Genomic DNA, 21,017 nt, shown 5'->3' on the forward strand with positions numbered 1-21,017 from the left:
TCATGACAGTTGGTTGACAGCAGCAATAAAGCGTAAACAAACGATGCCGGCTATTTGTGCGTTCCTTCCGAAAAAGTTGTGAGTTTTTTGTTAGGGCTTACTCCTGTGCTACGCGTGCGATATTGCCACCATCGATTTCCTATCCTTTTATTTACACCCTCCAATTTATGTGATTTTTGTTTTTCTCTTTAATCCTTTCATCTCCTCCGATTCCCTTTGTTACGACGCACTACCGTCCCCTTCACCATCGCAAACAGTGTGCTAGGCGCGGCTACAGCCTCCCTAAAACAGTTTCCACTGCTGCAGTCCGCAACTTACGGCCTCAAAATTAACTACTCCAAATTCCATGGCTCGATGTCGCTGTCCGCGATGTCGAAGGTAAGCTAACCGTACCGTACCGCAAAACATTCAAACAAAGCGCGAGATCTACCGAAAACCCCTTGAAGATAGGCAAGCCGCATAACATCATGTGATGGTACCTTTATCGACTGGTTTGTTTCGGAGCCTGTTTCCAGGAGAGTGTTCGGATCATTAGAATACCGATAGGAAGCAAAACAAAAACCAGTTCTCGACAAACCGGCCACATTCCGGCCGCCTTTCAGTCGAAGAAACAATCGCTACCAGTCGCATTCACACAAAATCGTTCCTTGCGTACAGAAGTGTTAACATCGTCATGGCTAACCAAGATCTTCTTCCCGAATCGCAGCCCATCCTGTACTCGTACTGGCGCAGTTCGTGTTCCTGGCGAGTGCGCATTGCGCTAAACCTGAAGGAGATTCCGTACGACATCAAGCCGATCAGTTTAATCAAGTCCGGAGGCGAACAGCACTGCAATGAGTATCGGGAGGTGAACCCCATGGAACAAGTTCCGGCACTGCAAATCGGTAAGTGTTTATTGCTTCCTTTCTTCCGTGAAACATATTTCGAGTTGATCTTTAACGTACGCTATCGTGTAGTTGAAAAACAAAACAGCTTGTGCTAGACAAAATTCCAAATTGTACAGTGCATCCTCATAAGCCTTCGCATTCCGTGCGGCGATCGATTCCAATTCGGTCTGCGCAAGAAGCCATGCTTGCTCCAGCTCAATCCGACGCCGGTGTAAAGCTTGAACCTGTTCGGATGGATCGCTCTCCCTTTCCAGCACATGTAAAGATGCTCCGATGGTTTCCGTAGCCAGACGGTTGGCAGTGGAAAGTGCTTCAGCGTATTCCTCTCGGTGCTGTTCCGATATCGATTTGTACAGGTGTTTGCTGCACTGCGAGACATCATCACCGAATAGCTTTGAATACGTTGTGTGAGCCAGTTCTGTTGCTTCAATGCAGGCTGCTTCCCGGGATGAAAGATCATCACCGAACGAATCGATAAACTGCCATACTTCCCTGGTTCGTAAGCGACCATCGGTCACTGTTTCGCCGATCAGTTTAAGAGCACTGATGCTGACGGCGCTTGCAGCGATTCGTTGACTTTCATGAATTTGTACCATTTGAAACGTTATGCTCCGTCCTTGCGAGGCGAATGTGGATTGATATTCCAGAAGATTACAACGGCCTGATGGTACTACGATGGTGAGAAGAACAAGCACCACAAGCGTCGAAATGTGTAAAGCTTTTGCAGAATGAAACATTTTCGAATTAACACAATGTACGATTAAAGACGGACGGTACAGTACTGTGAAGAAAAAGCGATTAGCTTAATCTGCCTGTGCAACAAAATAGGGACAGATGGTTTAATTACCATTTAATCTGCTGCTAGTGTCGTCACTGTGCTTATCTTGTTTTATTGAAAAACTGGACACGACACGGAGGTGTTTTGAGCCTCTTATTGCTGATCCAATCAGTGCACGCTCGTGTTGCTTTTATTTCCAAAAACCACTGGGAATCCGCTCGGAGTATCGCTCAATTCGCAACTCTTTTCGCTTCATTGTCACAATTCGTTTGTATCTCTTCCTCAATCACGTCTACATCTACCTGTTGATATACCAGTGCACGATCGATGCACACTGCCAGCCGTCCCATCGTCCCACTCACGATAGCGTCGTGTCGCTGAAGCTCTTCCTGCAGGGTAGTTGCGTAGTACTCCCAAGTGTTCTGATACGATTGCAGCTCTTCCGTGAGCTTCGCGCGAATGCTCTGTTGGTCGAAGATGTCACTCATCGAGAGGGTGCGAATGGCCTGATAGGTAGCGGTCTTTAGGATGCGCTGTGCGGAGGACGCTTGCGGCCGGAAGCGATCCAGCCTGTCGTACTCCAAATCCTGGTACGCCTCGCGAACGCAATTCTTCAAATCTACTCCCCACAATGCACGGTAGAATGCATAATATTGCTCCAAAAACTCCCAGCAAAGGTCGCTTATGCTATCGCGTTCGTTCTCCAACAAATCCGCTACATATTCATCGCGATGCCTCATCTGAACGGTTGCGTCTCCGATTTGTGCCAAGATTCTGCGGTTGAACAATCCATTCAGCTCGCTATTGTCGGCCCAGCTGGCGGTTACTTCGCGCACCGCCAGCGAACTAATGTTGGCCAGCTCATTCTGATACTCGAGCAGAAAACCTTCCGCAGGCGAGCTCGTGAGCAGGACGCTCCCGAAGGCGCTCCACGTCAGCAGTAACCACTTTGTCATCATTGCAAACTACTTGTCGTCACGAATGGCTAGCTGTACGATACTGATCAAAGAATTGGCGCATGGAATGGATTTCCCCCCCAGTTGAAGCTGAAAAAGCTCATCCCTGGCAAAGCAATAACACTACCCAACGGCCGTCATTCGCTCCTGAACGTTTTATGATTTTATTGTCCAACCGATAATGCGTGTGGCGGTGGCGCAGACATTTACGACCTCCGCTTACAAGTAGCAGTTTTCATCCAGATAGCTCTTGATGTACTCGATATCGTTATCCTGCCAATAGAACGCCTCATCGCGGCAATCCTCGAAGCGATTGATCGTGATATACGCATCGTCACCATGCTTGGCCAGCTCCTCCTCCAGCAGCGTACGGTAACTGTCGCGCAACACCGTAAAGTATTCCAGCTCCTCTTGCAGCTCCGCCCGTACCTCCTCCGGCTCCAGCACATTCGTGCGACCGAGCGTAATTACGGTCTGGCTGATGGAGCGGTAGTTTTCTTTCGAGTACGAGCGTTCCACCGGCAGGAACCGATAGAGCGCATCGTTCTGCAGATCGGCGAACGCATAGTACGCACAGTCCTGGATGTCAAACTCCTGGAACGTCCGGTACAGCTCGAACAGAAACACCGTGTACTCGCGGCACTCGTCCTCCACATCGTCCCGATTCTGAATGTACATCTCCAGCTCCTGGCTAGCCTGGCGCATGCGCGGAATCATGCTGCCAAACTCGAGCAGCAGCTCGCGGTTAAATTCCCGAATCAGTTCCCCATTGAACTGACGCATCTGCTGCAGCTCGAACTCGACCTCGCGTGCCAGCTCGGAAAAGTTTCCATTGTAATCGACGAGAAAATTGGCCGACGCGCAGCCTGACAGAAGCAGCAGAGCTACCGGCAGCAATAGGTTCGCAGCTAAACGCATCGTTTTTGAATTGTGGTAACTGAACGCTTTTCACTCTTCACACCTAGACACGAATCCTTACGCAGGCCAACGGCTACTGACATAAGGATTGGAACGCGGCGCAATAATGACGGATTAAACCGTGCCCATGATAAGCGCCATTTGCGGGAAATACGAACCAATATCAACGCTATATCTTGTAGATTGTAAACTTCCGAGTAGTAAAGGCCCTCTCTATCGGCGGACGTCATTGTGCGTCATCTAGGTTTCCCGTCCTCTGTAAGAAGATGTGAGGAAGTGGAATTCTCACATGGCCATGACGCAACGATTATGTTATGAAATGGTCGTCGAGTTTTTTTTTATTAAGATATAAACCGACATTCGTTTAGTAGTGGTCTATGTTTTGTAGCTTATCAGAATACAGGGTCAATCTGGTTGCTCGTAATCAGGCCCCACACCAGAGGGTACATTTTCCAATGATCACATCACATCACTCCGCTGATCAATGACATTCATGCAACCGCTATCCACGTAACTGAGCACGTACTCCATGTCCAGTTGATGGTACGTCACGGTTGTATCCAGACAGTCGAACAGCGCTTTCCGCAATGGATGATCCGGCGGGCCGAACCGCTCCAACTCTCTGTTCAACACCTCTTGAAGCGAGTTGTTAAGGCTGTTAAACCGGTAGTACTCGTCCGACAGAGTGTCCCGGATGTTGTCCATTTGTGTGAGTTTGCTGTACTGCTCCAGGATGAGACTCACGCGATGCGTGAGTTCGGTCGCTTCACGGTGCAGTATGTTCGCGTAGCTGAAGAACCGCTGCGTTGTCCAGTAGCGCAATTCTTGCGTGGCGTACGCCGCACATCCTTGCAACTCCGCCTGTCCGATAGTGCGGAAAATTCTGAACATTTCCATCACCAGCTGGCGGCACGGTAGACCGATGGAGCTGGACTCGACGATTGTGCTCTCGGTGGTGTTGTCGATCAGCCGCATCTCGATCGTCGCGTTGGCTAGCAACTTTACCAGCTCCTTGTTGAAGTACAGCGTGGTGTTCGAGTTGGCCTGACGCTTAATCTGCAGCGTAGTTTCCAGTATGGAAGCGTACTCACTGAACCACTGCTGGTACTGTACGGTTGCGGGCAGTTCGTCGGATGATGCTGCTGATGCAGCTACGCAAAGCAGGAAAATTGTGCAAAGCGCGAGCTTCCAATGCACATGAGACGTCATTTTTGTTTTAGAAAGCACCTATGAAAAATCACTTTTGCTTGATTGAGCTATCAAATCGCAACCGGACGTGCCTTACCGACAGGGCATTTGCAACTGCTAGGCAAATTCTACCGACCAACCACAAACACAGCCGCTGATCAAGATAAGAGGCTCGATAATTGAACTACGCCCTATCGTCCTAGCCGCGCGACGTCAGTGAAATGTTTCTTTATCATAGCCAGAGATCCGTCTGGAAGTGTGTTGTGGTGGCACGGTACGGATGTTATTGAAATATTTCATTCAAGTTTCACACGATCAGTTGTGATATTTGTTTCGCAATGTCCACAGCGTCGTACACCTATTTTTGCTTCTATTTATTGTGGACTTCGTACCGTTTTGTTTTGATCAACAGTACAGATTTGCATAATCCAGCACAAACTCCATGTCGGACGAGTACAGCGTCAGTATGGAGTCGAGACACTGGCGCAGATCCACCCGAAGTGGATGGTCCGGATCGTCGAACCGCTCGAGCTCGTAGTCCAGTATGGTTTGATACTGGTTGTAAATCCAGCTAACGTTTTCGTAGTACTGTCCCAAGAGATTCTCGATGTTGCCCATCTGGGTCAAAGGATTGTAGATGCCCGTTACCCGCAGTACGCGGTGTACCAGCGGCGTCAGCTGTGCGTTGTGCACGTACTCCGTATAGCGGAAGAATCGGCTCAGCGTCCACGGTATCAACTCTTCGGCCGTGGTCCAAGCGCACTGCTTCATGTCTACCACCGCGTACCACGTGTAATACTCCTGCAGGTCCATCACGATGTTCCTGCACGAGTCGTCCGCGATTTCCGCATCCTCTATGAGCTGTACCGTCTCGTTGCTCGTTTGCCTGAGCGACACCGTAGCGTTGGCCAGCAGTCGCAGTAAGTCCGTGTTTAGCTCCCGGATGGCAGCCGAATTTCGTTTCCTTTTGTCCTCCATCAACTGTTCGCCAGTGGCTGAGTGTTTGGCAAACCGGTCCTGGTAGCTAACGATGGCGGCAGGTACAGCGCGGACACCTTGCCAACCTGACACCACGATCAGGCAGCAGGTTATGGTGGTGAACAGGTTGGTTAACATCTTGCTTCACGTCGGTACACTGATGAGTACTGGCATGTCCAACACAGTAGGGCGACCTGTACATTACATTCCTCCTTGGCGCTTACCATTCCCGCTGATAAGGAGACGCTAATCGAAGAGGTTGTAAAATGTAAAGCTTGATTATCATCGCTGAGGCTCAAGGATAGAATGGGGCCGGGGGTCAAAAGTTTGTTTAAAACTTTGAAACGAAGCTCGATTTCGAATTCGTTCATTGATATGTGCCCGATAAAAAAAAACGCTCCACAAATTTAATCAACTTGTTAAACGCAACAAATCTATTTCCACACCGTTTTATAGGCTTACTTAAGTCTACACATCGCGACGAATGTCCGCACAGTTACCGTCAATGTAGCTGAGCACGTACTCCATGTCACTCTCGTACCAGTGGACGGCCGTGTCGAGACACTCGAAAAGCGCTTGGCGCACCGGATGGTCCTCGTCCTGGAAGCGTTCCAGCTCGGCGCTCAGAATGAACTGGTAGCTGTTGTAGATGAAGTTAAAGTCCTCGTAGTACAGCTGCAGCTGATCGTCGATGCGATCCATTTCGCTGATCTTGTTGTATGTTGCCAGCACCTGCGACACTCGGTAGGTGAGTTGCGTTAGCTCGCTGTGCACGTACTCCGCGTAGCGGAAGAAGCGCTCCAATGTCCACGGTTTCAGTTGTTCGGCTGCGGTGGCGGCACAGTAGCTGACGTCCATCTCGCTGAATAAGGTGAATATGTAGCGCAGATCGTTCACTAGCTCCCGACACTCGTCATCGATACCGTCCGCACCGACGATCGTCTCGATCGTAGCGTTTCGCAATCTGTCTCAGCTCGACGGTAGCATTACCCAGCAGCCGCACCAGCTCAATGTTGAACTGAGAGGTGACCATCGAGTTAGCGCTGCGCTTGGTCTGCATCAGGATTTCGCCAGTTTGTGAGTAATTGCTAAACTGCTCCTGGAAGAACACGAACGCGGGCAGGGATTGTACGAGTGTCGGGCCTAGGGCCAAACACACGAAAACAAACGTCGTGGCGGATCGTCGTGTTTCGGGACATTCTCGTTTAGCAGCAGCACCACTGTTCTTACCACGCCAAGCAAATGATTACTTATAAGATTGTTTTGCGCTCGCCATTGCGCGCAGAGCGGATGTTGTAAAACTTGGCGCGCAGGCAGGCAGCACCTATCCGATCGCCACGATAAGCAACCGATAATAATTCGGTAAGCGTTACCGTGTTGTGCTGGAGATAGAAAGAGATTTTGGGCTCTGCTGGTATCGGAGTAATAATGTGAAATTCATCGAGTGATACAATGTTTACCACACCACAACAGGGGAAACCTATTACGGAAAGGTTTAGCTGTGGTCAGTTAAGGGCAATAAAGATGGCCGATAGTGCGGAAGGGAAGTGTTGTAACGTGACCATGATCGATGTATGCTAGCGACCTCTGTTTGGAAAATGAGCGGAATACCTTGTTCGAAAAAGCTTTAGTGGTTCGAGCATTTGAGGGCTATTGCATGCAAGCTGCGTTCCTCGATTTAGCGCTTAGTCACAGGCTCAGTCTAAGTCACTTGGAGACAGCATTGTAGAGAGATATATTACGAAAAGGAATTGTACATTTTAAAGTTATTTAATCAAATCGTTAGTCAATCAAATCGAATGACTGAATCACTTTCGCTCAATACAAGTCGAAACGTGTATCTGCCATTTTTGTGTTGTTTGTGAATGAATCCCTGTGGCTTGAATTTCTGAACGCCTTTATCTTAGATCAGCGTACATCACCCCAAGTGCAGGATATAATTCCCTAACGCCATGCGGCTCAGCTGTGTTATCACAAGACAGTGAGTGACCAGCACACCTGGCCATGAACAGCAACTGTGTTGAGTCAAGTTTCCGCAATCCTCCACGCTCAGGTGCTCCGAGAACTGTCGTAAACTGGTGGCTACCATCTGGAATTGATTCGAACGAGAAAAGAAGAAAAAAGCAACAGAACATTGAGCCTACCGGGCTGCAATCTAATCGGACGACCTGGTTCACTCGATTAACTTCACTGTACAGCTTGATCTGTGTTTCCGTCGCTTCCGTCGTTACTGATATAAGCACCAGGTTTAGGGAGCTGCGGCTGCAATTAGTTAAATTTAGTGGTTGCGTGCAGTATCGCGCACAGTTTAGAGGAAGCCGCTCGGCAAACCACAAAATGGCGTGGAACTTTTCGTTCGTCCTTATCGCAGCATGCGCACTGATGGTGAGTAGCCAACCTTAGCCGATGTTGTATAACGAACAGAGCCAGTACGTACTGAACGAAACCGACTGCAGGTTAGCGCTGCGCCGTCCAAACCGGCCATCAAACCCCGCAACCAAGAGTTGCGCGAAGCGATCGAGGAGTATCGCGTCCGTTTCGATGAGCTGCACAAGGAAAAGGATCAATTCCTGCAGTTTGGCCGTACCGGGCTGTGGGCGACGGTGCGCGCTATGAACGAGGAAATTTTGGTCGATCTCGGTGAGACCCGCAACACGGTCGAGTACGGTTTCGACGATGTGCGGCTAGACATTAGCCTGCTGATCGTCGAGGGTAACCACAACGAGCAGTGCCTGCTGGATCTGGTTTACGAAATCGTGGCCGAGAAAGTAGAGCTGGGCGATGAAATCAGTCGCTGTGCGGCCGGTGCCACCGAAACCAAGGACGCGCTGCCCGAATCGTTCTACGAGTTCATCAATCTGCTGCAGCGCCTTTCCAACTCGATTGCCGAGACGACGCTCTACTCGTTCGTGAGCCAGAACTCGGTCACCGATCCGGAGCGCCATCTCGAGTTTCTGCAGGAAGCGTTCGAGGAAACGGACCGTGCCTGGAACGAGGAGGCTCTGCCGCTGATGCAGTTCGAGCTGGACGCTATGGAGTACAACCGTCCGCTGATCGTGGCGGACAATGCGCAGTGTCTGCAGACGATCGTCGACAGACAGCAAGCTTTCGAAGATTCGATTCGCGCGCGCATTCCGTCGTGTTTGTAAGGTAGCTAGCAGGAACTCATCCTTAAGAGATAATAATAAAAAAAGTAAAAACGATATGGCTGCTGCCAGATAATGGATACAGGTGGATCAAATCACGTTTGTAGCGCATGGTTCCGATGAAAGTACAATCAAATTTCCTCTCTCTCTCTCTTTTCTTGGCTGAACGACCTTAGCTTAATAGACTTATTGATAGCGTGTAGTTGGATAGTCATTCCTCGCTACGCGGAATCGAATTTCTTATTGAAGTCACATGACTTCAGATTGTCCGATTGTCAGCCGATTGCATAAGTTGTTCATTTTGGGGATGTGTTAAAATGTGGCGTTAAGAGTTTCCAACATTGAACCACAAAATCCCAAGAAATGCTGCTGTTCAAACAATTGCGAACTTTTCGGCGTTTTTCGTAAATCAGTCGATTCGACCGTGTCTCTCATATACCAGTGCTCAAACGTTAAGCATAGGTCTCTTAATCCTAGCCTCTAATAGCCAACTATAGAGATGTTCCATAGAAAAAATTCTTAATTCTACCCCGTTCGCGAATTTTAAAAATGCACCTCAGTCGTCCAGAACCGTAAACGTCATGCTCCATTGATGAAACACCCAACAGAAAACGGCTTGTCCTTCGCCATTGCGGGAGTACTGGCGTACACGGCGAGTCCATAATCCGCACCGCCACTAAAAGCGGTAGATACCATTTGCTTCCTCGGATCCAACGGTTTAGTGTGTGATAAGAACATTATTTTTCACCTTCGTCATGCACATCCGATGATTATCAATTATCGTCCAATTTGATAAAGCCCGAAAAAAAATATTCCACGAGTCCTGCAAGGGAAACGAGTCCGTATCAGCGCCCTTGGCTTATCTAAATTCCGCTTGCAATTGGTTCATTAATCTATTAGCTAACCATCGTCAATTCGATAACGCGAGCAATAGAATTAGCTTTGCGGTCCAACAATCATCCGGAGCGGGTACTAAGAACCGAGGAAGAGAAAGGTGACCGATCGAAATGAACTTTGTGTTGTATGCGATTCGTGTCCAGCCCATATATGTTACGTTACGTGCTTTATTGTATATAACCGTTTACACACATACACAGGGGTACAGTGCTATTGAAAAAAAAAAATGGGACAAAGGACAATCGAGGGCAGAAATGGGATGCTGTCGTCCCAGTTAACAGCTGTTGATCTGCTGACGAACGCTGTTCATGGCGGTGTTAAGGCTGGTAACGACTGCCGCCAGGCAGACGCGATTTTCCTCAACCAGAGCGGGACGGTTGATTTCAAGATTGTCCAAATCTTCCTGCGCCTCTGGACGGGCCACATTGTCCCAGAACGTGACCTGATTTTCGTAGTTCTCCTCCAGCCATTCCACATGGTCCTCGGGATCGGTGAACGAGTTGTGGATGGCGAACGTGTACAGCGTGTACTCGGACGCAGCCGTCGCGATGCGCTGGAGCGTGTTTGTCAGTGCCCGGAACTCATCGCCGAGCCCTTCCTTGATGGTGATCTTGTCCGCGGCACAGGCGCTCATGCCCTCGCCCGCCCGACGTCCCTCTGCAATGACCGTATCGACCAGCGCCAGCAGGCACGCTTCGTTCGCGTTTGGCTCCAGGATGGCCGCAGCAATATTCTCGCGCGTTTCCGTCAGCAGGTCATCGATGTCGTTGCGCGCGTTGGCCAGATTTTCCAGCGTTGCCTCATTCAGCCCCTTCAGCTCGGCCCGCGTCAGTACCCGGGTTAGGTCGAGGAATCCATCCTTGTCGTCGTACAGCTCGTCAAACCGGACGCGGAAATCTTCTGTGATTTGGGTCAGCTCGCGCATCGACAGCTGCGCCGTTACCGACTGTGGTGAAACGGTGGATGAGAAGAAGGATCAGCATATCCCGCAATAAACGTTTGGCGGAACATTATTACTTACCACGGCAGCAAGCAGAACGCACAGCGCGTAGGACGCAAACGTCTTCATCTTTTGTTGTAGTCACGAGCAGCGAAACGAGCCTCAATGATGGAGCAATAGCTATATCAAAACAGCCGCCCCGTGAAGGCTCTTATATAATTTTCAAATTCCTCACCCGGGATAAGGGAGCTTGCTGGAGGACAAGGCTTGCCGTGCCGAGCAATTTGTACGTCAGTCCGAAAATTACATTTACCGACAAAGCCAGAAGGCGAAAGCGAGAGGCATCGATGTTTTTGCCTATCGCACCGATTAGATTAGTGTGAGGGGCAGGCAACGGCGACCACTCGGGGTGAGCTGTTTTGAGGGTTAAAAATCGTTTAATCAGGAAAAAAACAACGCTTTACCTGCTAAAAACCATTTATTAGAAGCCATATCTCGATAATTGAGCAGAGCGCATACACTCCCTCGCCTGGCCTGGCTGTTCCGTCCCGTTGCGGCGAGGCACGCGGGACGCGCTATCTTTTTACGGCAGCAGGCTCAAAACACCGGAAGATGAAAACACCCCCCGCAAATTTTACGCAATCGATCGATCGGCCCGATTGGCTGTAGGGGCGTTTAAGAGCAATCGAGAGCATCCTCGAGCAGCAGGCCCATGTTGAAGATGAAGTTACGCCCGATCGCATCGGACATGGCCCAGATGTCGCGGCGCACGTTGTTCACCACCTCCTGGAAGTTTGATAGCTCTTGCTCAACGCCGGCCAGCACTCGCTCGACTTTGTCCTCCTCGGCCTCGTACATGTAGGCCAGCTCGGCTAGCGTAATGTCCAGCTCGGTTACCGCATTGGAACGGCTCAGCTTTTCCAGCACCACGCTCTGCAGATCGGTCGAGCTGTTCTGGAATGCTTGCACCTGCGGGTAGAAGAAAACGCGCGATGCGGTAGCCATGTCGGCGTACGCCAGCTCAGCCGCCAAGCTAATGTCGGACGCCGCCTGTGTCGCCTGACGCACCGCCTCGTTGTTCTTCTCCACGATGCACGGATTCTGCGTGTCGCCGATGTCCAGGGCGTGCTGCAGGATGGCGTCCTTCACGCGCAGCTTCTCATGCTGGATCTCTGTGATGACGATACCGAACCGCGAGATGAACTGTGCGTTCAGGTTCTTGATCGCCAGGGATTGGTTCATGCGCAGCACGCGCAGATTGTAATCGATGTCATAGTGCAGCTGGTTAAACAGCCGATCGAACTCGATCAGCACATCACTCTCGGCACGGGGCCCACCGTCTTTTGCCGCTGCCTGCACCGCTACCGTTTTTGACCAGACGAGCTGGGAAGTTGGGAACAAAGCGTCGGGTTGAAATGTTGTTTCCCCACACGCTGCTGGGCAAGTTGTTTCTCACCTGCTGGCAGGCAAAGGATGCCAACACCGTTACCAGAGCAATCTTTTGCCACATCTTTGCGCTGGAAAATCACTGTCCACAGACACTGTCACGCCTCAAGTTCCGGAGGAAAACTGATGTGGATCCGATGCTTGCGCTCAATTCTATAGCAATCGGAACGAATCGCGTTTCCGTTGGATGCCGTAAAGCGGAACCTCGGAAGCGGAATTGAACGGTCAGTTTGGGTTTTGATGGTACACCATAAACCGTTTATCATGTCCGTTCGCTTTATGGCTGTCGCTCTATCGAGGATCAATGAGCAAAATGCCGCCGCTGACAGCGGTCAGTGTGTCTCTTTACCGTAGTGCGTAACCTTATCGCAACTTCCCGTAGAGTGATGATCCTTTGATGGGATGATAGGGCCAGCTGGATCTGCCGCTGTACGATCATTAAAGCGTTGCGCGTTTGGAAGACATTTCGGAGGACATTTCGTTGTTGATGGACGTTTTTGGTGTTTCGAAATGTTTTGCAATCTAACTGTTTGCTTTCGTTTGCAGATGGCCACACGCTCATCGAATCGCTCTCGATTATGTACTACCTGGAGGAGACGCGTCCTCAACGCCCGCTCATGCCGCAGGACGTGTTGAAACGTGCCAAAGTACGGGAAATCTGCGAGGTAAGCTGAAAGAGGAGTAAATGGATTTTTTTTTCTAACGCAGCTCGCTAATAAATGAGCCTTCTCCCTTCGTTTTAGGTCGTCGCATCCGGTGTTCAGCCGCTGCAAAATCTGATCGTGCTTATCCATGTGGGCGAAGAAAAGAAGAAGGAATGGGCACAGCATTGGATAACGCGCGGTTTCCGAGCGATCGAGAAGCTGCTCTCGACGTCGGCGGGCAAGTTCTGTGTGGGCGATGAGATCACCCTGGCCGACTGTTGTCTCGTGCCGCAGGTATTCAATGCACGTCGCTTCCATGTCGATTTGCGCCCGTATCCAATCATTTTGCGTATCGATCGTGAGCTTGAAGGGCATCCCGCCTTTCGGGCCGCCCATCCATCCAATCAACCGGATTGTCCTCCGGAAGCGGCCAAATAGGTTGCCAAAGTTCGCGATCACCATGCCCGATCGATAACCGACGCATTCGCATTCCCATTTTCGCTGATGTCCGATGTCCTGAGTATGTATGCAATGCAGCCCGGAAGCACAAATCAATCACTCTCATCCCACCTTTGTCTCTAAATACCTCCAAAATTCTAACCTAGCAGGAGACATTATTTCGATGTTTGAATTTGAAATGAATGTTTAGTCCCGATGGCCATAAGCGCTCGATACAACCAATCTAGTCCAGGAAGAAGAAGAAGAACATATATTGTCGTATTTAGACGATGTCAGATGCCATTTACGAGTAATAAGGACAAAATAGATGCAAATGTTATTTACACAAGAACGGGACGAAGAACGTATACAGGATACAGTAAGTAGAAACTCACAAAACATGGCGATGCTCCATATCATTTGACGTCAAAAGCAGCGAGCAGTAGCATGAAGCGAGTGACCCACAATTATTGAACGAAAGCAAAATCAGTATACAAAATCAGTTACCACAATAGAACGAAGGAATGTTGAGGGTAGAAATGGTTCTGACCGTTCGCTTCTAAAGTGAGAATGGCCTGGCAGAGAGAAACAATCTTTTACTTTAAGTTGTGCGCAAAGCGATGGCTTAGATATCGTTCAGACCCCTTCTTATCTTAACCACTTATTACATTATCTATGCTTTCATAATCGCCAACCATGTGCATTGCATCAGATTATTCAATACGCACATTGAACGCCAACAAAACGAAACAATCAATCGAACGTTTGCCTAACGGCAAGATGACGAATCACGCGCAAAAAGGTGATAAGACATCTATAAAACAAAACTATTTTCTCTATGGTGATTTGCATTGATTTCTATTTCTTGCTTAAGTCCTTATTACAGAAAAAAGGATCCCTTTACTAGAATCTAAGCTGAAAAAGCATCTCGTTTAATTAAGAACGATTGTGTGTGTTACCTTTATGATTTACTTTGAACAAAAAATGGTGTGCTTTTTTTAACTACCTTTTCATGGTATAATGCTTCCCAATTCCTGTGTCGCGCAGCTTTTGATTAACATTAATGTTTTACGTGTGTGTTTTGTGTTGTGAAACAAAAAGAAATGGAAAAGAAAACAATATTCCGTAGCAGACAGCAGCTCTCTATCCAATCGTGAGCCCAAAGCAAGCTAAAAATAGTGTGATTGATATTCGGTGTGTGTGTGTGTGGTTTTTTCGCATACTCGTACAATAAATATTTTGTGACATGCATTAAACACATATTTAATAGAATAACGCTGAAAGAAGGCAGATCATTGCTAATTAATCAAACGAATTGTTCCATCCTAAAATGCAACAGCTATGGAATAGCGCACGTTCGGCGTTCGTTGAAGCGTCGAGAAACGCTTAACGTGAAGCGTTTTTTGCCAACGCGGTTGCTGTCTACGGTTGCTTTGGTTCAGTTAGCGACGCTCGTGATGTTTCGTTAAAAATCTCCGAAGATTTGAATGATTCGTTAAAACATCTTTGGAAATCTTTGTAAGCAAAGAAAGTGTATTAAAAAATGGGTTTATCGTTTGTTGTTTTAATAAGACTTTTCTTCTTTTTAATTTTAGATCTTTTTCAAGGAGCATTTGCTGAGATCCGTTGTGAAAATTATCGTTCAAAAGATTTTGTATGTATTTACGATTAAAAGATTCTATTTTTTTTTATAGATTTTCTTTTCCCAGCACACTCATCCAATTCTACTCGTACTACTTAATGCGAAGAAGTGGCAACGAAACATAGAACCCGAAAAACATGATTCCCCAAAATCATATCGCCCGTGTATGTCGAGCAACAGAGAGCAATCTTCACAAATTAAGATTGTATTGCCGGGGATGATTGTCTGCGATATATTCGCGCGAATACAAAACGGAACGTATCGTAAGTATAATTTTGATAGCCTTCGCTCTAGACGCGCACCGCGAACGAGCGCCAAACAGTAACAAAATAAAGCTGACCATGAATGCGCTCATTATCTGATTCTTCAAGCAAACCACCACCAAGGTTAACCAAGATTAAACCGTGAACATCATCGAGGTTTTCTTGTGTTTGTATTACCGTTTTTTAACAGCATACGCAGCCACATTACATCATACGGTCGAGAGTTTCCGTGTCTAAGGTTGTGATATTTCACAGAGCCACAAATCGAGTATCGAGATGAAGATCTTTCTTACGACGTTCGTCAAGTGCCTGATATCGTGTTCTATTGTTTTGCCAGTTTTGCGTACTTTAGCGAGCATCATCGCAAGTGCGGAAGAAGTCCGCCAGATCGGGTCCGAAACGCATTGCAAAAATAAAGTGCGATAACGTGATGCTACCATCCCTCTCGGTACAGCTTCACGGCCCCCCGCCACGTTTGAATGCGCAACAACTCGTTTGCCTAACTCGTTGCCAAGGCCAGCCGTGTTAATCATATTCGTCGTAGTCATCGTCATCATCATCATCATCACCACCATCAAACTCCTCGGCGTCGTCGTCGTGTTGTGGCCGTACAAATCAATTCCATGCGGTCGTCGCACCGCCATCTTCCGACGCCATGATTGTGGATGCACTCTGGCCCTGCACCACGATCGGTCGGTCGCCCAGATTGTAGTTGACGCACGCTACGTACACAATTGTGGACATTAAGCGCTACACTCACTACCACTGCGATCGTACCGACACAAGCTTTTGGCGGCTGGCGCGATCGTGGAGTAGCGCTTGTTCAAGTAATGAACGGGGTAAAAAACAACAACTTCCTCACTCGCGCGCGCACACTCTCGCCAGCAGCAGCGGAACCTTATTTGGAATGCAAATGGGCCGGCCCGAAATGCACCGGGGATATTCTGCTGTTACACTTTGACCCGGATCGACCTACCTTACGGCCGCCACTAACAGGAAGACGGTATGGTAACGATTTTTTAGCTCAAACATTTTAACATAACGACCGAGTACATGAGTGTTTGTGTATAGCGCAGCACATACTTTTAACCTTGACATTGGCTCCTCCGAAAAGCCTTCGAGGTCTCGGTTCATCTTTACACAGTTCCCACCGTGTTTCTTGGCGAAATAGTAACCTTACGGCTAGATGTATCATCAGTAGCGTGAAGGCACAATTAGTTCACTCTTCCAATCGGCACTTACTGCCCTGCGCTAATCACGTTTTTCCACGCAACTGCGCACGAGCCTGCATTAATGCATCACACCACGCCACGCTCACAGCTTGAGCTAGGTTGAATTTCCTGTTTCGCTCGCTGAAACAATCGACCATTGTGTTGTATGGGCTGGGGGGAGGTTAATGCAGCCAGCTTCCGACTGCGGTTGAAGGTGCATCTGGCGAGTGATTCGTTCTACTACTTTAACCTTAATACTCATTAATTACCCACTAGTTTTTGGTATATTCGTAGGTAAAAATCAAAGAAATCTTCTAAAAGTTGAATCTCTGCACGGATCACCCCCGATCACTCTGATCACCCACTCAGCATGATCGTAAACACGTGCCCAAACACCTCTGGGGTTAATTTGAAACGCTCTGTGCGGTGTCTAGTTGCAAACACTAGATTCCTTCCAATGTCCTTGGCATTTGTTTCATCCCCGTTAAGCTGTATGACGCTCACAAGAGGAAACGAACTCAGGGGCGCCGGTACACACACACACACACACACACACACACACACACACACACACACACACACACACATACACAGACCTTACGGGGTTTTACTGTCACGGCAATGACAGTACAATAATAATTCGGCATTACCTCTATCCCTGGTTGTGATGATGAGTGTGCGGCTTTCTTTTGTCTGTTTGTCTATTTTTGTACTTTTTTTCTTTATTAATATATGCAAACAGAAATATCCTTTAAGAGCTTCTTTTATGATAAAAAAGACCCAGATGACCTTTAAGATGATCGCTACAATGGTTTGAGTGGTTTCTTTCCTCTTAACATACAGTTTTTAGAAGCAAAAAAATAGTTCATTAAATTATGAACCAACATTTGGTATGATGATTTAGGAGGAGACCTTATTTGACTCCACAAATCTTATTGCTTATGTCCTATAACCGGACCTAGGACCTATTCATTAATAGGAGAATAGGTGAAAAAGGGGCAGCCCTCTGGTACAGCCAACAATGGCATCCGTTCCTCCGCAGTGAGGATTGACTATTATCGATGACAGGCATTACCTAAGAGGTCTTTAGGCTAAGCAGAGTGAGAGAGAGAGAGAGAGAGCGAGGTGATCAGTTCCCTGATATATGTATCGTCGACTGTTATTAGCTAAGCGAGTTATTTATTTAATTGAAGGATAATAATCTTTAAATCCTTTTCTGTCTTGAATTATCAATCTCTTAAATTTATTTATATATCATAAGGATTAACAGAGCTGGAATAGGTGCTCAAAACGACGCAAAAACCCTCGGTCGGGGATTTCTGCACTCTAACCCCAAGAGAACCTCATCAATAAGGTTAGCGGCTCTTCTTCATGGATTTCTCCCTTCATGGAGATATGTGTAACCCTGTGTCTCCCGAACGTGAGTACGCAGATTGCGTCAACCTGGACAAGATCCGTGTGTCATGAAGCGAAGCAATACATCATAAAAACATTCTGAGCTTTTTTCACCCTGCAGACTCATATGCCCGTCACTGAACCGCAATGTCATTGGAGTTGGAGCGGATTTCTAAGCTACAGATAGCTTTGAAGGACTGATCACCATCCCCCTTTTTTCGGCAGTTCAACATCAACTTGGACTTTGAGCTGGTCATATGTACGACGACCTTCTACCAGAAGAACAAGCTCTGCAAAATGTAGAAGGCCGTGACGCGTACCTATTATGAGTCATGCTCTTGGTCCTTTACCTTGGTTGATGGGCAACAATCTCAAAGAAATAGGAAAAATATAGAAATATGAGTGAGTTAGCTTTAACCTCCACATCTCACACACAGTACAAATCATAATATTTGATTCCCGCTTTGTCCCTTCCAAATTCTTATCTTCTTTGCACGATCGGCTGCTTCGTGTTTACGGTTGACTTCAGTCACACGTACCCGCGGACACATTTTACCAACCTCGCAAACAACCCAATCGATAACGTGTTTGATTAGCTGCTTCACGACTTTCGAAGGATCTCCCATAGTGCCGAGCGATCTCGGCAGCTTACGCCCCTTATCTTATCGCACACAATTTCGGGGCGTATTTCCACTATTCTGTTATCAACGAACCTTTTCGGTCAGCTCGCGGGTGTTTCGGGATAGGCTCAAGCCCGGCCAACGGTTCTGCCCTGACCACGGGCGAGTGTTATCGAAGTAACGCCAGTATTGGGACAGTATTTATGATCCGCGATTGCATCAGCCCGGTACCGGGTGCTTTCTTCGGCTAGGTCGCGTTCAGACGGACGGAATTCACTCGCGCCACATGTCAGCCACCGCTCGACAGTTGGAAGCATAAATTCTCGGCCCAATATCAAAAGTGAGTCGTTAATAAAACAGGGTGTGCCGGGGGTCCGGTAGCCATCCCGGTTTGGCCATCCAAGGGCCGATTGAATGGGTGCAAAATTTATGAACCTTACACCATCACCATCCGGCGGGAGAGGTCACACCGGAAGCGGTAAGTCTTTGGCGTTGGCGTGACCGACCGGCCCCAATACTCCCATTGGTTTGACCCAGAAAAATTGGTGGACCATATTTATAGGGCCGCCCCTCCCCGTTCGAGTCCGTAGTCCAAGTGCCGGGCTTTGGCACGTGTTTTGGCGTGGGCTCGTCCCTAACGTCGAATCCATCCGAGTGAAGCGAGGGCTTCGAAATACGTATTTCGGCCCCCCGGTTTTCGGGTAAACATCACACGGGACAAAAATACCTTTCCCTCACCACACAAGCAGCATAAATAAACCAATCGATCGTGCAGCTAAGCGGCTTCTAGCTTCGGATGTCCTTCCGGATCTATCGCGCCCGGGTTCCGAGTTCCGGCAGGAAGCCTGTGTGTGTGTGTGGGGACCGCGCACTCTGGTCAGTCCCATTCGACAGCTTATGGACATGAAATTCAAATTATGTTTCGTGACTGGTTGCAATCAAAAGGCGCTGCTGAGGGCGCGCGTAAATGCAGCACCCGCAGCGTGTTTGATCATCATTACTCGAGTGTTCGCCGTCGAGTGGTCTCGAGGGGACGAGAGAGAGAGAGAGAGAGAGAGGCGAGCAGAACTTTAGAGTACTTTAGACAGTTCTCGATGGATGGGGCCGATGAGGTTGTTTATCTATTTATCTGATATGTTTCCGTCGCTTGCGGGCAAATTGTTATTCAAATCATTGCCATCAATGACCTCGATAATGCCCGAAAACGTTTAAAAAGGCATAAAATGCGGCTCCATCGACAACGGGGAGAGCTTTGGAAAAGAAAAAAAAATGAGTGACGGGCATGGGTGAAAATTTAAAATAAACCAATGGGGAGAGGAGGGGGTTTAAGTCCTGATAGGCACAATGGCGAATCAGATTTGTAGCGCGTGCATAACGAGTGCTCTGAGGACGCTTTAGTGTTAAGTAGTAAGAGAACCGAGATTTATGATGTTACATTCGTTGTTTCAAACCCAACCAGAAGTGACCATTGTGTTACACCGTCTCGGCAAGGGGCACATACGTGTGTGTGTGTGTGTGAGCATATGATTCACTGGCCACGACGTTCCGATGGCCGGCCACCCCGGTCAGCTGGGCTACACGACACGGTGCACGGGTGCTAAAAATAAACAAAACCAACCCCAACAAACATTTGTCGACCCCCCGATGCCGATGCTAAGAACTCATTCAAACACAAACACACACAAACACACACACTCACATACCCATCGATTGCAAAAGAATTAAGCAAGAGCGCGAAAACTGAAACCACCTCGAGAGACAAAAGGAAAACTGGGGTGGGAGGGGGGGAGGGGGAGCTTCAGCTTTCAACGTCAACCGTCGATGAGATGAGAAGGAGCCGAACATTCATTGGAAATGGTTTATTTTCTGCCTGCCAGCCGTGGTCCGCGCCAGGTGAACCGAGAGTGCGTCACGCATACGCGCTCCCCCCATACGCAGGAAAGATGGAAAACTGCACCAGCTGCAACCGATATCGGTCCCGATCATCGGGGTTTTTTTTTTGGTGGCAATTCGATCACATATCCGTAAGGTTAGAATGGGGGTCAGTAAAATCGGTTGGCAGTATTCGGCTTCTTCTAAGCACACTTTTTTTTTGTTGTTGTAGCTTATGATTCATTTGCTTGAAGAAGATTAAGATAAGCCAACGAAGGTATATGATCCGGAAATAGCTAAGCAAAATGGATCGCACGCAACGAGAATGTCGCTTATCGTCGCTTCACTTTATCTCGTTTACACAACTCGGCATACAGCGCCGAGTGAAAGCCCTACACCTTATGACCCTTTTCGCCCAGTTCCAGTACCATAGGGTTATGCGTCGAAGCTGAACGATTACGTCGGACAGCATAACCCGTGCTCAGTGACCGAAATCTGTCCGATTGTGACGATCACACACGGTTCATGAGAAACATCTGTAGAGGGTTTGTGGTACTTTTTTTTCTCCATAATTATGACATAGGTTCGCCAGGCCATAGGGGCGCGTTGGCCCGATGCGTCCATTTAACCCTATTCCGGGCAACCGAGCTAGCCGGATAAGTGGTCAAACCGAATTTAATTGCTTATTTTTCCGATGCTAGGAATCTTATTGATTTGAAATTTATTTTATGCGAGTGAATTACGTCTTTGGGCGACAACGGCACCGGTCTTCACAAGGCAGGACCGAGGTTTAAATCC

General features: G+C 48.2%; 4 protein-coding genes across 4 annotated transcripts; 2 read left to right on the forward strand and 2 right to left on the reverse strand.

Moving 5' to 3' along the window:
• The first annotated feature begins 6 nt into the window (after window positions 1–6).
• Window positions 7–14,247, forward strand: LOC118507686 (probable maleylacetoacetate isomerase 2). The gene is made up of 5 exons (XM_036046488.1): window positions 7–78; window positions 258–378; window positions 707–884; window positions 12,681–12,799; window positions 12,878–14,247. Exons 1-5 carry the CDS (start codon window positions 44–46, stop codon window positions 13,214–13,216), a joined length of 792 nt encoding a protein of 263 aa, XP_035902381.1. The 5' UTR covers window positions 7–43; the 3' UTR covers window positions 13,217–14,247.
• LOC118507685 lies at window positions 7,938–8,933 on the forward strand. The gene is made up of 2 exons (XM_036046486.1): window positions 7,938–8,090; window positions 8,162–8,933. Exons 1-2 carry the CDS (start codon window positions 8,043–8,045, stop codon window positions 8,852–8,854), a joined length of 741 nt encoding a protein of 246 aa, XP_035902379.1. The 5' UTR covers window positions 7,938–8,042; the 3' UTR covers window positions 8,855–8,933.
• On the reverse strand, window positions 9,885–10,920 carry LOC118507688. Its single transcript, XM_036046490.1, has 2 exons — window positions 10,770–10,920; window positions 9,885–10,694 (listed from the first exon to the last, which is right to left on the reverse strand). Exons 1-2 carry the CDS (start codon window positions 10,815–10,817, stop codon window positions 10,023–10,025), a joined length of 720 nt encoding a protein of 239 aa, XP_035902383.1. The 5' UTR covers window positions 10,818–10,920; the 3' UTR covers window positions 9,885–10,022.
• Window positions 11,148–12,297, reverse strand: LOC118507687. Its single transcript, XM_036046489.1, has 2 exons — window positions 12,145–12,297; window positions 11,148–12,071 (listed from the first exon to the last, which is right to left on the reverse strand). The coding sequence occupies exons 1-2, from the start codon at window positions 12,196–12,198 to the stop codon at window positions 11,364–11,366; spliced, it is 762 nt and encodes a 253-aa protein (XP_035902382.1). The 5' UTR covers window positions 12,199–12,297; the 3' UTR covers window positions 11,148–11,363.
• Window positions 14,248–21,017: the final 6,770 nt, after the last annotated feature.

The sequence above is a fragment of the Anopheles stephensi genome, chromosome 2 (assembly GCF_013141755.1).
Source record: "Anopheles stephensi strain Indian chromosome 2, UCI_ANSTEP_V1.0, whole genome shotgun sequence".
Lineage (NCBI taxonomy): Eukaryota > Metazoa > Arthropoda > Insecta > Diptera > Culicidae > Anopheles > Anopheles stephensi.

Excerpts from the sequence above, each read along its gene's own strand:
- LOC118507687 (XM_036046489.1), bottom strand. The coding sequence starts at position 12,198 with ATGTGGCAAAAGATTGCTCTGGTAACGGTGTTGGCATCCTTTGCCTGC. Across the intron at positions 12,072-12,144 it reads CATCCTTTGCCTGCCAGCAG|CTCGTCTGGTCAAAAACGGT; the intron begins GTGAGAAACAAC and ends CCAACTTCCCAG.
- LOC118507686 (XM_036046488.1), top strand. The coding sequence starts at position 44 with ATGCCGGCTATTTGTGCGTTCCTTCCGAAAAAGTT. Across the intron at positions 885-12,680 it reads AGTTCCGGCACTGCAAATCG|ATGGCCACACGCTCATCGAA; the intron begins GTAAGTGTTTAT and ends TTTCGTTTGCAG. Across the intron at positions 12,800-12,877 it reads AAGTACGGGAAATCTGCGAG|GTCGTCGCATCCGGTGTTCA; the intron begins GTAAGCTGAAAG and ends CCTTCGTTTTAG.
- LOC118507688 (XM_036046490.1), bottom strand. The coding sequence starts at position 10,817 with ATGAAGACGTTTGCGTCCTACGCGCTGTGCGTTCTGCTTGCTGCCGTG. Across the intron at positions 10,695-10,769 it reads GCGTTCTGCTTGCTGCCGTG|TCGGTAACGGCGCAGCTGTC; the intron begins GTAAGTAATAAT and ends GTTTCACCACAG.
- LOC118507685 (XM_036046486.1), top strand. The coding sequence starts at position 8,043 with ATGGCGTGGAACTTTTCGTTCGTCCTTATCGCAGCATGCGCACTGATG. Across the intron at positions 8,091-8,161 it reads TCGCAGCATGCGCACTGATG|GTTAGCGCTGCGCCGTCCAA; the intron begins GTGAGTAGCCAA and ends AACCGACTGCAG.